The sequence below is a fragment of the Ranitomeya imitator genome, chromosome 5 (assembly GCF_032444005.1).
Source record: "Ranitomeya imitator isolate aRanImi1 chromosome 5, aRanImi1.pri, whole genome shotgun sequence".
NCBI classification, from domain to species: Eukaryota; Metazoa; Chordata; class Amphibia; order Anura; family Dendrobatidae; genus Ranitomeya; species Ranitomeya imitator.
In genome coordinates this window covers 358062704-358077710 of record NC_091286.1, presented here as the reverse complement: position 1 = coordinate 358077710, position 15007 = coordinate 358062704, and the positions used below count along the sequence as shown (strand labels likewise).

General features: G+C 42.3%; 1 protein-coding gene across 3 annotated transcripts in view; it reads right to left on the bottom strand.

The window, feature by feature from the left end:
• The window catches only part of COL12A1 (collagen type XII alpha 1 chain), a 201178-nt gene that overhangs the window by 51616 nt on the left and 134555 nt on the right, over window positions 1-15007 (bottom strand). For all 3 annotated transcript variants that reach the window (XM_069726544.1, XM_069726543.1, XM_069726545.1), the window contains 2 exons: window positions 10160-10302; window positions 8965-9074 (listed from right to left, as the gene is read on the bottom strand). In XM_069726544.1, the coding sequence (XP_069582645.1) occupies window positions 8965-9074; window positions 10160-10302 (253 nt within the window). The remainder of the gene's footprint in view (window positions 1-8964; window positions 9075-10159; window positions 10303-15007) is intronic.

Sequence of the window (15007 nt, the reverse complement as noted above, 5' to 3'; positions counted from 1 at the left end):
TCATCAAGACCATCATGAGCAACGCCTATCTTGGTGTATAGGGCCCATAGTATATTCATTTTTTGACTGTGGCATACTGTATATGGGGATTTATGTCCAAGATTGGATTTTTTTCAATTTCTGCTATTAAAGCAGGAGTCTAATGACAGTCACTATGCCCATGGAAATTACAATGATGTAAATGTAAGGCATTTTGAACGCAATGCGTACACATGTATGTCATTTGGCATTAAGAGCTTAAGAGTTTGATGATTAACCATGAATACAAAGAAACTCAGATCCTTTACCTGAGTTACATCTCACAGAACACTAAGACATATGAGTTAACAACACACGTCATGTCCAGGAAACGTCATGTCCAGGGAATTTTAACTGGAACACTATAACTTTGTTTTCTTCAAGCCTTGACAAAGAACTTGTGAGGTCAATTGGTGACACTTTCTGATAAAAGTCCTGAAAGTTTTTTCTCTCTTGAAACTTATTATGAAATCCTCTTCCATAAAAGCTTAGGTTATTTCACGAAGAATGCTCACTTATTGCTTGTACGACAGTTGAGGAATTCTACAATCAGAATGTTGTCGTGGAGCATTTCTAACAGCGAAAAAATAATCCAAGTAAAAAAATTTACTGATGAAAATGAGACATTCTGTGTCTAGAAATTTAATTAAGATGTGTCTTCCAATTATTCAGAGTAATCAGATCCAGTATTAATGTGAACAGTGTGAACATGTGTGAGCAGGCTGTTGCTTGGATGTGCTAGACAGAATCTAATTTGACTAGAAAATTAAGCTTTTACATTTGGAATTAAACTTCTTTTGTGCTCCAGTAATCTTTGCCATGGACTATCTTCTTCCAACTTTTCATAAATTGGGCATGATGCTAATTGTTGTTTCATAAGATCAAACTGGATTGATTACTGTGCAAAGTTTGCCACCAGTGACCCTATCCACTACTGTGATGATTAGACTTATATTCTGGTAAGAGCAACCAATCTCAAGGATGATCCCCCCTCCTAATTCCCATGTTGAAATCCCACAGCTTATGAACATTTGATACTTGACATTGTTACATTGTTAAATATTATACACCACTGGCTATATATATTTCTGACCTATATGTTGAACATGGAATCAGATATGAATCTTTTCATGGTAGCCTTTAAAGTTGAACCCTCTGGGACTGAAGATTACATATCAAGCATTATAATATTAATGTCTTAGTGGTGTCCACTGTGGATACTGGGATCTGTTATACATTGGATACAATTATGTTTGACTCATTACTTTTCAGCTAAGAAGGGTTCACTTTTAAGTTACCGTATTTTGCGGTTTATAAGATGCACCGGATTATAAGACGCACCCCAAATTTTGAGGAGAAAAATAGAAAAAAAACTTTTATTTAATAAAATGGTGGTGCTTCTTACATCTCACATCTTATTGCTTACTAGGGATGGTGGCTGCGGGGTCCCAGGGTCACTGCTGGCGGAGGCAGTAGTGGAGTAATGCTGCGGACTCCAGACTGGGAGAAAAGGGTGTTCAGATGAGCAACGCTGCGGGTGTTCAGTGGTGCGGGGGGTGCTAACATTTTTGTGAAAGCCCGCAGCCCCCGTACTTCCATGGTTTACTTTGCGGTGGACTCCAGGAAATTGCTGCCAGAGGCGGTGCATGCGCAGATGATGATCTTGCACTGAGATCTCATGTCCCGAGATCTTGATGCCGAGATCTCCATCTGTGCATGCACTGCCCCAGGCAGCCATTTTCCCAGAGTCCACCACAATGTAAACCATGGAAGTGCAGGGGTACTGGGCTTTCATAATGTCGGCGGGACCCCCGAACAACCGAAAACCGCAGTATCGCACCTCCAAACACCCCCTCATCCCAGCCTGCAGCAACACGCCACTCTTGCCTCCTCCAGCAGCAACCCTGGGACCCTGCTCCACCGTGGTCGGTAAGGTATATTCAAATTTGGGAGAAAAAAGTGGGTCTTACAATCCTAAAAATACACTAATATCCTTTGGCGATAGTCCAGCATTTAATTGACACTATAATGGGGCCACAGCAATCCTACATGTACATTGTCCCATGGGACAGAATGGGACAAATTGCAGTAATAGGCACAGTCATGCCTTCAGCTATTTCATTATGTTAAATCAGTGGACAGAATATCCACTGATCAAGCATTGACAGTTTATAGCATTTAAAAGACTATATGTCACCATAGTTCATACAATAGACTGCATACATTAATAAACAAATCTTAGAACTGATATGACTACAGGATGGGCCATTTATATGTATACACCTAAATAAAATGGGAATGGTTGGAAATATAAACTTCCGGTTTGTGACACAATAGTTAATTGGAAGGGGAAAACTTTTCAAGATGAGTAGCGACCATGGTGGCCATTTCGAAGTCATCCATTTAGGATCCAACTTTATTTTTCCAATGGGAAGAGGGTCATGTGACACATCAAACTTATTGAGAATTTCACAAGAAAAACAATAGTGTGCTTGGTTTTAACATAACTTTATTATTTCATGAGTTATTTACAAGTTTATGACCACTTATAAAATGTGTTCAAAGTGCTGTCCATGGTTTGTCAATGCCACCCTCATCTCCCACTCTTGACACACTGATAACAACACCGCAGAAGAAATGCTAGCACAGGCTTCCAGTATCTGTTGTTTCAGATGCTGCAAATCTCCTATCTTCACAGCATAGACAATTGCCTTCAGATGACCCCAAAGATAAAAGTCTAAGGGGTTCAGATCGAGAGATCTTGGTGGCCATTCAACTGGCCCACGACGACCAATCCACTTTCCAGGAAACTGTTCATGTAGGAACTTTTATCTTTGGGGTCATCTGAAGGCAACTGTCTATGCCGTGAAGATATGAGAAGTGCAGCATCTGAAACAACGGATACTGGAAGCCTGTGCTAGCATTTCTTCTGCGGTGTTGCTATCAGTGTGTCAAGAGTGGGAGAAGAGGGTTGCATTGACAGTCCAACACAATGGGCAGAACTTTGAACACATTTTATAAGGGGTCATAAACTTGTAAATAACTCGTGAAAGAATAAAGATACGTTAAAACCAACACAACCTTGTTTTTCTTGTGAAATTCTGCGGTGGTCGGCACTCATAGCAAGTGAGCATTTCTGCTACACACAGGTGATGATCAGATTGTCTGTGCATAGCAGAGGCGATCAGACAACTCCAGCTTCTAATCTCCTGTGGAGACTATTGAAGCATGTAAAAAGTAAAAAAAAAATGTTTTTAAAAACATTAAAAAAATAAAAAATATATAAAAGTTCAAATCACCCCCCTTTCGCCCCATTCAATATTTAAAAAAATATCAAACATACACATATTTGGTATCGCCGCATTCGTGTGTCACACCCACACAAGCAGGACGTCCTGACACCACAACAATTGGAGCCCTTAAAGGGACCACACTTCTAATTTTGCACACTATCTAGAAGACGCAGTTTGAGAAAGACCCGAGGCAGGGTCGAAACGTTGCTACTCCGTTTATACTCCCTGCTGTGTGTGTGTATATATATATATAATTTTTGTCTCAACACATGTGAATAAATACATAACATTTTTGCAAAGATACCATAAGAGTGCGGCTGATTTTTCTATTTTGGACTTGTTGTTGGGTTTTCCCAAGTACAGCCAGCACCAACTTAAGATAGCTGAGTGCACTCCTTTTTTCTTAAATACATCCCCATTGTGTAGCAGAGGCAATCAGACAACTGCAGCTTCTAGTCTCCCATGGAGACTATTGAAACATGCAAAAAGTAAACAAAATGTTTTTTAATATATATATATATACTAGCTATTGAACCCGTTCTACGCCCGGGTGGCGAGCATCTATATTGGTATATGGTCTCCATCCTGGTATGTGCTGCTCCATCCTGCATCCCCATCCTGTCATGAGCTGCTCCATCCTGCGTCCCCATCCTGACATGTGCTGCACCCATCCTGCACTCCCATTCTGACATGTGCTGCTCCCATCCTGCACCCCCATTCTGACATGTGCTGCTCCATCCTGCGTCCCCATCCTGTCATGTGCTGCACCCATCCTGCACCCCCATCCTGCCATGTGTTGCACTCATCTTGCGCCCCCATTCTGTCATGTGTTGCACCCATCCTGCGCCCCCATTCTGTCATGTGCTGCTCCCATCCTGCGCCCCCATTGTGACATGTGCTGCACCCATCCTTCGCCTCCATTCTGACATGTTCTGCACCCATCCTGCGCCTCCATTCTGTCATGTGCTGCTCCCATCCTGTCATGTGCTGCTCCCATCCTGTGCCCGCGTTCTGTCATGTGCTGCTCCCATCCTGTGCCCCCGTTCTTTCATGTGCTGCTCCCATCCTGCGCCCCTGTTCTGTCACGTGCTGCTCCCATCCTGCGCCTGTTCTGTCATGTGCTGCTGCCATCCTGCGCCCCCGTTCTGTCATGTGCTGCTCCCATCCTGCGCCCCCGTTCTGTCATGTGCTGCTCCCATCCTGCGCCCGTTCTGTCATGTGCTGCTGCCATCCTGTGCCCCGTTCTGTCATGTGCTGCTCCCATCCTGCGCCCGTTTTGTCATGTGCTGCTGCCATCGTGCGCCAGTTCTGTCATGTGCTGTTCCCATCCTGCGCCCCCGTTCTGTCATGTGCTGCTCCCATCCTGCGCCCCCGTTATTTCATGTGCTGCTCCCATCCTGCGCCCCTGTTCTGTCATGTGCTGCTCCCATCCTGCGCCCGTTCTGTCATGTGCTGCTGCCATCCTGCGCCCCCGTTCTGTCATGTGCTGCTGCCATCATGCGTCCCCGTTCTGTCATGTGCTGCTCCCATCCTGCGCCCCTGTTCTGTCATGTGCTGCTCCCATCCTGCACCCGTTCTGTCATGTGCTGCTGCCATCCTGCGCCCCCATTCTGTCATGTGCTGCTCCCATCCTGCGCCCGTTCTGTCATGTGCTGCTGCCATCCTGTGCCCCCGTTCTGTCATGTGCTGCTCCCATCCTGCGCCCCCGTTCTTTCATGTGCTGCTCCCATCCTGCGCCCCTGTTCTGTCATGTGCTGCTCCCATCCTGCGCCCGTTCTGTCATGTGCTGCTGCCATCCTGCGTCCCCGTTCTGTCATGTGCTGCTCCCATCCTGGGCCCCTGTTCTGTCATGTGCTGCTCCCATCCTGCACCCGTTCTGTCATGTGCTGCTGCCATCCTGCGCCCCCATTCTGTCATGTGCTGCTCCCATCCTGCGCCCGTTCTGTCATGTGCTGCTGCCATCCTGTGCCCCCGTTCTGTCATGTGATGCTCCCATCTTGCGCCCCCATTCTGTCATGTGCTGCTCCCATCCTGCGCCCCTGTTCTGTCATGTGCTGCTCCCATCCTGCGCCCCTGTTCTGTCATGTGCTGCTCCCATCCTGTGCCCGTTCTGTCATGTGCTGCTGCCATCCTGTGCCCCCGTTCTGTCATGTGCTGCTCCCATCCTGTGCCACCATTGTATTATATGCCCCCATAAGATGCTCCATTATATATGCCCCGTATGCTGCTGCCATATATATATAAAAAAAAAAAAAAATACCATACTCACCTATCGTTGCTGGGCGCCGAGTGCTGGGGGCTTGAGCAGGCGGGGACACCGGCGCGCTGTGGGGGTCAGGTGCCGGTATCACCGCTAGCTCAGGCCCCCAGCACTTGCTATACTCACCTGTCTGTCCCATTCCAGCGCTGCGCGCCGCCATCTTCCCGGTCCTCTGGCTGTGACTGTTCAGTCAGAGGGCGGCGCCGGTGCGCATTAAGCGCGTCATCGCGCCCTCTGAACTGGGAACGTCACAGCAGATGACCTGGGAGACGGAGCCGCACGCAGCGCTGGAACGGGGGACAGGTGAATATACTTACCCTCCTGGCGGTCCTCTGACTCAGTGTTTACGCATACCGCGATCTCCTGGGAGCGTCACTCTATGAGGCCCAGACTGCGCCGGCGCTTGCGCTTGCGCAGTCTATAAAGGCTTCGGACAGAGTGACGCTCCCAGCGTTATAATATATATATATATATATATATATATATATATATATATATATATAAAAGTTCAAATCACCCCCCTTTCACTCCATTCAAAATAAAACAATAAAAAAATCAAATAAACACATATTTGGATACCAAAATGGTATTATTAAAACATCAGCTCGGCATGCAAAAAATAAACCTGCACCCAGCCCAAGATCATGAAAAATTGAGACGTTACAGGTCTCAGAAAATGGCACCAGTTTTTTTTTTTTTACCAAAGTTTGTGGGGTTTTTTGCACCACTTAAATAAAAAAGAACCTAGACATGTTTGGTGTCTATGAACTCATAATGACCTGGAAAATCATACTGGCAGGTCAGTTTTAGCAGTTAGTGAACATGGTAGAAAAAAAACAACTGTGAAATTGCACTTTTTTTGCAATTTCACAACACTTGGAGTATTTTTCCTGTTTTCCAGTACACGATATGATAAAGCCAATTGTGTCGTTCAAAATACAACTTATCCTGCAAAAAACAAGCCCTCACATGGCCATTTTGACCAAAACATAACAAAGTTATGGCACTGGGATGAAGGTGAGCAAAAGACAAAAATGCAAAAACGAAAATATCTCCGGTCCTGAAGGGGTTAAATAGAATCTTTTACAGGTTTTTGCTGTGTAATCTGAGAGTGGCATGATGTAGGGGCATGGAGCCTATTTCCAGGTATGCATCACGTACTGGACTGCTTGGTGCAGTTTTGATAGAATCCCTGTTTTCTCTGCTGTAGAAATAGGAGAGGTCAGAATACTGAGCTGTGTATAGCTCCTTCCACACCCCTAATGCAGCTGTACATTGTACATTGACAGCAACCTGCAATCAGTGGTTGGGGTAGGGTTACACAGATTAACCTGACTGCAGTGCAGATGAGACCTAGTCAAGAAGTAATAATCTCCTGCTGATAAACCACTGATTGAAACTACATCACATAAGTAGTGACACATCCCTGGAATCGGGCTTCCTTGCACTATATCACGCTACTCACAGATTAAGGGCTTATACTCACTTTCAAGAGAAATGGAAGAGTGCAATCCGATAAAAAAAATCGGATTGCACTTGAACCAATGTTATTCAATGGGTGACATCTCATTTGCAATTTTTTTCTCAGTGGAAATCGGACTGAGAAAAAAATCGCAGCATGCTGCGATTTTCTACATATCTCGGACGAGACTCGCCAATGCAAGTCAATGGGTGAGAGAAAAAAATTGCACAGCACTCGCACCATGCGAGTGCTGTCTGATTTTTACACACCGGTGTCTTTGAAAAGCCGGCAATTCATGTCCGGCATACAGTAAAATGACACTGACATGTTAAGAATAGAATGGATAGAATAGATATATACACATAGAATACATATACATATATATATATATATATATATATATATATATATATATATGCATATACATACATATATATGTCAGTGACACACATATATATATATATATCTCTTTATCTTTCATAGAGAGATATATAGCAGAATAGCCGATAAATCATTTGTTGGCTTCTGCAAAATCATTGCAGAAGCTGACAGGATAGGAGACATGGTTTACACATAGTAAACCATTGCAGAACAGTTAGATTTATATATATCAGTGTCTAATACTGTTAGTAGTGTGTGTGTGTGTAACATTTGGGACCTGTATGTATTTAATAAAATCATTTTTTCACAGAAAAACAAGCGTGGGCCCCCGCACAATTTTCTGCGCCAGAGAGGGAAAGCCAGTGACTGAGGGCAGATATTAGTAGCCTAGACAGGGACTATGGTTATTGCCCCCCCCCAGGCTAAAAACATCTGCCCCCAGCCACCTCAGAAAAGGTGCATGTGTAAGATGCGCCAATGCTGGCACTTAGCCTCTCTCTTCCCATTGCCCTGTAGTGGTGGCATATGGGGTAATAAGGGGTTAATGTCACCTTTGTAATGTAAGGTGACATTAAGCCTCCTTAGTAATAGAGACGTGTCAATAAGACACCTATCCATTACTAATCCCATAGTTTGTAAAGGGTTAAATAAACACACACATGCAGAGTAAAGTATTTTAATGAAATAAAACACTAAACACTGTTTGACCATTTTATTGTTACAAGTAATCCATCCATCCATCCATCCATCTCCTGAAAAAAATAACAAACTGACAATATACCCATACCTGTCTGGCATACAATCAGTCCCACTCAGTAATCCATATCTGGGGTATATATAGTTTACAACCGGGAGTGGTGCTAATGCGACCGTCTCGGCTGTAAACTACTGGGGAATGAATGAAATGCTGTGAGCGGAGCTTCAGTGACTAGCGGTGACGTAATCAAAGCTGTGCTCCCTGCCGGCATGAACTCAAATGAACTATTGAGCGTGGGAAAATGCCAGCTGTTTTTCCCATACATATATGCGTGTATATATCTATTCTAACCTATTCTATTCTATACTGTACGAGGCATCTGGCGGCTTTTAATCTATCTATCTAATATATATATTCGTTATGAAGATTATTTGGTTTTAAAACGATTTGCACAGTTGAATTTTACAATGCGATTTTAACATGAGCTTTTACATACAGATAACTGCTGTATGTTAAACCTCATGTTAAAATCGCATTGCATACGGATTGCATTATGCATGTCACACGGATGTTCCGTGGAAAAATAGCATGGAAATCTCATTACACTTGCATGAAACTCGCATAGCACTCGTCCATTTTATCTGTCAGGAAATCGGACCTTTTTTTTTCTCGCAAATGGGTATGAGCCCTAAATAGCAACAACCTTCTGACAGATTCGCTTTAAAGCTACTTTTTTCAAGCTGGACAATCCTTTTACTGTTTATAGCTGATGGTTATATACAGAGATAATCCAGGACAATTTACAATAATACTCATTTTGGATTGCAGTAAAGGTTTACAACTTGTGACTTACCTTGTGAAAACTTCCATAAAACAGCTTCTTTATTTCATCACCATCAAATGTGACGGTCTGAGTGTCTCCTGTAGCTCCCTTGTTGAAGAATGAGAGTGTTTTTTTGGTCCCTATAGAGATGTTGAAAACATTTTGTTGTATGAAAGAGTAACAGGATGTTATATTTTAGTCGTTGTCCAGTAGCGGTAGCAGCTTAATCAATTCTGGACCCTTATTAAAATGAAATATGCAAATTGCCTCTTCTGAGAAAAAGAGGACTTAAACTCTATAGCGCCACCTGTTGGAAGTAGCGATCCTACAAGTCACAATCAACTCTTTAACGAGTCGTGCAATATGACTTAGGATAAAAGCCAAATCAGTATCTCAATTCGCAGAAAACATTGTATATTCACCTCCTGTAGCAACGCGTGTACAGATTGCTGTTCCCAGCCGTGATGTGACGTGTGTCACATTCCGGCTGCAGCCAATGAGCAACCATTGAACAGATGCAGCATTTACAATTTCATCAGAGCAGACGTCCACCCCAATGAAATATTTGCGAGCTGAAGTTAAAGAGTGGAGGTTAATTGGCTGCAGCCCGCACGTACCACAACTGACATCAATCTGGGAACAGTGGCAACGCTGTAGCAGATATGTATACGCTGTTTTTATTTCATATGGATTCCAGAATTGATTAAGTTGGGGTTGTCCAGCAGTGGAAAAACCCTTTATTATAAATTCCTGAGAAGCAAATAATACACAGAATATCAGACATAATAGGAGCTATGCTCAGTATTGTGCAAAAATTATGATGCATTAAAGAGGAATTCCATTTTTATATCACATTTGATACATCATATATCATATATCATTGAAAAACTATTTTCATTGTGGCATAGCAATGATGGTAGCAGTATTCTAAGCAATAAGACCACTTACAAGAAAGGTTGTAACTAGTGGTAAAAACCTAACAAACAACACACAAAAAATGCTGTGCTGAATGACTGGAGCACTTAATGCCACACCTAACGTTCAAAGATGTTTATGATGATATAATAGTTATTAACTATTTTATCTTTCAGTAGCCAAAGAAGATTAGACAGGTAAGAACAAGTGAAAATATTCTCTTTGACGCATCATATTTTAAGTGTCAAAATGAATGAAGTTGTAGATAATCTTCTCTTACTGAAAGCTGAAAACATGAAAAGATACTCACCATCCAGAGTCACTCCTGTCAGAGGTTTGTAACCCTTGTCTGTGACCTGCCATATTGAAAATGGCTCATTGGGTGTTTCAGGGAGCACACGGAACAGGAAGATGAGTGTGTAGGATGGTGGGAGGCCATCAGGATGTAGTTCTCTGTGTATAAGATTGAGCACATTAAGACCTTCGGCTACAATTTTTTTTAATATTGTCACAATTTCTAAATAGTTTGTGAATAGTTAAAGTTAAGCTCTCCAAAAGTTAAAATTGCAAAGTACTTGTAAAAACAAGCAAATTTGCAATTTATCCGTTATTAAAAATCTCAAAATGGAGGGATTTTTAACAGCATAGTTTATTGCTCGTTGCAAAGATTATCAGCCATCCTGCAGTCTCAGAGTAGCTGGTTTCCCTATCCAAGAACTATAGGCTTTACTCTTTAGCGCCTACAAGCATTGCTCCGAAGTTGGCTAGAACCCAGCTCTCGTCCCCATGCACTTCTCCGATGCTGGAGAGACTGCCACAGTGCTCAGTTTGTATCGGTGGCATGAGAAAGGGAAGATTTACTGTTCAGCAGACAAGAGAGTATGGGGGTGGAGAATAGTCTGGAATAGGCCACATGGGCTGGAAATACCCACTTTTGCTGCACAAGGAAGTAATGTAAGTACAGTATCATGTACATGTATACATGCTAAGGATGTAGTACTAGACCAGTTTCACATATATAAGGCTGTTGAGGTCAGGTCATGAGACCTGTGGCCAGTCTGGATATCACGGGCTGTACTCCGATCGTGAATGCCAGTCATGTGAAATCTGTCTTATTGTTATATTTTTGTTCTGCATGTAAGGACTCTGCATCTTGTTTGAATGCAGAATAACCCTTCAAACTCATATACCAGTGCAATCTATAGGGATAACTGTGTCGAAAGGGTACTTCAGATACATTCTAGTCGACAAATTACATATAGTATGGTTGGACTTTCTACAACTCAAAAAGTCACAAAAGCAAGAAGGACTTGAAGCTAAGAAATGTTCAGATACTAAAAAACTTAATTGAGTCCTTAACTCCTTAACCCCCAAGGGTGGTTTTCACTTTAATGAGTGGGCCAATTTTTACAATTTTGACCACTGTCCTTTTATGAGGTTATAATTCTGGAACGCTTCAACGGATCCTGATGATTCTGACAATGTTTTCTCATGACATATCGTACTTCATGATAGTGGTATAATTTCTTTGATATTACCTGCTTTTATGTGTGAAAAAAATGGAAATTTGGCAAAAATTTCACAAATTTCGCAATTTTCCAACTTTGAATTTTTATGCCCTTAAATCACAGAGATATGTGACACAAAATACTTAATAAGTAATATTTCCCACATGTCTAATTTACATCAGCACAATTTTGGAACCACTTTTTTATAAGGGTTAAAAGTTGACCAGCAATTTCTCATTTTTACAACACCAATTTTTTTAGGGACCACATCACATTTGAAATCTTTTTGAGGGGTCAATATGATAGAAAATAACCAAGTGTGACACCATCATAAAAACTGCACCCCGCAAGGTGCTCAAAACCACATTCAAGAAGTTTATTAACCCTTCAGGTGTTTCACAGGAATTTTTGGAATGTTTAAAAAAGAAACGAACATTTAACTTTTTTTCACAAAAAAATTACTTCAGCTCCAATTTGTTTTATTTTACCAAGGGTAACAGGAAAAAATGGACCCCAAAAGTTGTTGTACAATTTGTCCTGAGTATGCCGATACCCCATATGTTAAGTTAAACCCCTGTTTGGGCGCACGGGAGAGCTCGGAAGGGAAGGAGCACTGTTTTACTTTTTCAACGCAGAATTGGCTTGAATCGAGATCGGACGCCATGTCACGTTTGGAGAGCCCTTGATGTGCCTAAACAGTGGAAGCCCTCAATTCTAACTGAAACCCTAACCCAAACACACCCCTAACCCTAATCCCAACTCTACCCATAAACCTAACCACACCCCTAACCCGAAAATGCCCCTAACTCTAACCCCAACCACACCCCTAACCCCAACACACCCCTAACCCCAACAGACCCCTAACCCTAATTCCAACCCTAACCCCACCCCTAACCCCAACAGACCCCTAACCCTAATCCCAACCATAACCCTAACCATACCCCTAACCTTGACACACCCCTAACCCCAACAGACCCCTAACCCTAATTCCAACCCTAACCACACCCCTAACTCCAACACACCCCTAACCCTAATCCCAACCATAACCTTAACCACACCCCTAACCCTGACACACCCCAGCCCTAATCCCAACTGTAAATGTAATCCAAACCCTAACCCTAACTTTAGCCCAACCCTTACCCTAACTTTAGCCCCAGCTCTAACCCTAACTTTAGCCCCAACCCTAACCCTAACTTTAGCCCCAACCCTAACCCTAACTTTAGCCCCAACCCTAAACCTAGCCCCAACCCTAAACCTAACTCTAGCCCAAACCCTAACCCTAATGGAAAAATGGAAATAGACACTTTTTAATTTTATTATTTTTCCCTAACTAATGGGGTAATGAAGGGGGGTTTGATTTACTTTTATAGCAGGTTTTTTAGCGGATTTTTATGATTGGCAGCTGTCTAACACTAAAAGACGCTTTTTATTGCAAAAAATAGTTTTTGCGTTTCCACATTTTCAGAGCTATAATTTTTCAATATTTTTGTCCACAGAGTCATGTGAGGTCTTGTTTTTTGCAGGACGAGTTGACATTTTTATTGGTACCATTTTTGGGCATGCAACATTTTTTGATCGCTTTTTATTCCGAGTTTTGTGAGGCTGAATGACCAAAAACCAGATATTCATGAACTTCTTTTTAGGGGCCGTTTATACTGTTCGACGTTTGGTAAAATTGATAAAGCAGTCTTATTCTTTAGGATAGTATGATTACAGCGATACCTCAGTTATGCTTTTTTTTGTTTTGGCGCTTTTATACGATACAAACTATTTTATAGAAAAAATAATTATTTTTGCATCGCTTTATTCTGAGGACTATAACTTTTTTATTTTTTCGCTGATGATGCTGTGTGGTGGGTCGTTTTTTGCGGGACAAGATGACGTTTTCAGCAGTACCATGGTTATTTATATCTGTATTTTTGATCGCGTGTTATTCCACTTTTTGTTCGGCGGTATGATAATAAAGCGTTGTTTTTTGCCTCGTTTTTTTTTACGGTGATCACTGAAGGGGTTAACTAGTGGGACAGTTTTATAGGTCGGGTCGTTATGAACGCGGCGATACTAAATATGTGTACTTTTATTGTTTTTTAGATAATGAAATGTATCTATGGGAACAATATTTTTTTTTCTTTATTTAGGAATTTTTATTTTTTTTTACATATGTGAATATTTTTTTTTTAACTTTATAACATTGCCCCAGGGGGGCATCATGTTGTAGGGTCAGATCGCCGATCTGACACTTTGCAGAGCACTGTGTCAGATCAACGATCTGACAGGCACTGCAGGGACGCTTGCAAGCACTTGCTCTGAGCAGGCACTTGCAAGCCACCTCCCTGCAGGACCCGGAAGCAGCCCCGCGGCCATATTGGATCCATGGCCTGCAGGGAGGAGGAGGTAAGAGGCCCTCGGAGCAACGCAATCACATCGCGTTGCTCCGAGGGTCTCAGGGAAGCACACAGGGAGCCCCCTCCCTGCGCGATGCTTCCCTATGCCGCCGGAACACTGCGATCATGTTTGATCGCAGTGTGCCAGGGATTAATGTGCCAGGAGTGGTCTGTGACCGCTCCTGCCACATAGTGCCAGATGTCAGCTACGATAGTCAGCTGACACCCGGCCGTGATAGGCCGCGCTTCCTCCGTGAGCACGGCCGATTGCATATGATGTACTATCCCGTCACTGGGAATAAAGTCCCAGGTCACCTCGACGGGATAGTACGTCATATGGGATAAAGGGGTTAATGTTAGACTAGGGTCCAAAAATCAGAAATGTGCACGGCCCTACAGAATATCATTAGTCTGAGTGCGGTACAATGTTTTACCGGAACGCACTTGGGCCGAAAAATGCGGTCATGTGCACCAGCCCTTAAAGCATACCAAGTTTGTTTTAAAGAACCACAAAAAATTAGGGATAATTAGTAAAAAACAATTATTAGCTCACAGGTGCCAAAATGTGGCTTGTTGCTTGTTGAAAAGAACAATTAATCTTCTAAATATTTAATGTTCTATACTTAGTATGGAAACAGTGGTTGCTAAGTATTGGATATATGAGTAGCATGTCTTTCTTTTTAACATAATGATGGGAATTTAAAAAAACTTGTGGAAAGGAAAGCAGAGTAATTTTTATTTGTCCTGCTGGGTTCATTTTCCAAAGAACTTCTTAAAAATGAAAAAATGGAATCCAATTGATTGCTATGTATTCTACTGTATATTTTGCTTGCAATATTTTTAATAAATCTCCCTCTTTGAGTTATTGCAGTAATCCAATCCATTTCTCTTTAGCCTTACTTTCTATGCCTACTTTTCTAGGTCTAGGGTGTATTCTAGACCTACTTTTTAGCACTTTGAGGGAAAAAATTCCTAAAGGGGTATTCTCACCTAGAAAATATATGGCCATAAATGTCTGATAGATTTGGGTTCCACCTTGCTCAGCTGTATTTGAAGATCTAATAGAATTGAATGCAGAGAGCTACTCATGTGCATTCAACTCTCCATTTATAGCAGCCACCTTATCAGGTGGGGTGAGAGTCGTAGGAGCTCAAATCTGGAGATAGGTGCAGATTCAAAAGGTGGGACTCACATCTACCAGATGTATATGGAATATTCTGTGGACAAATTATAAAAGCCTAAAATGGGAATATCTCTTTAACACTG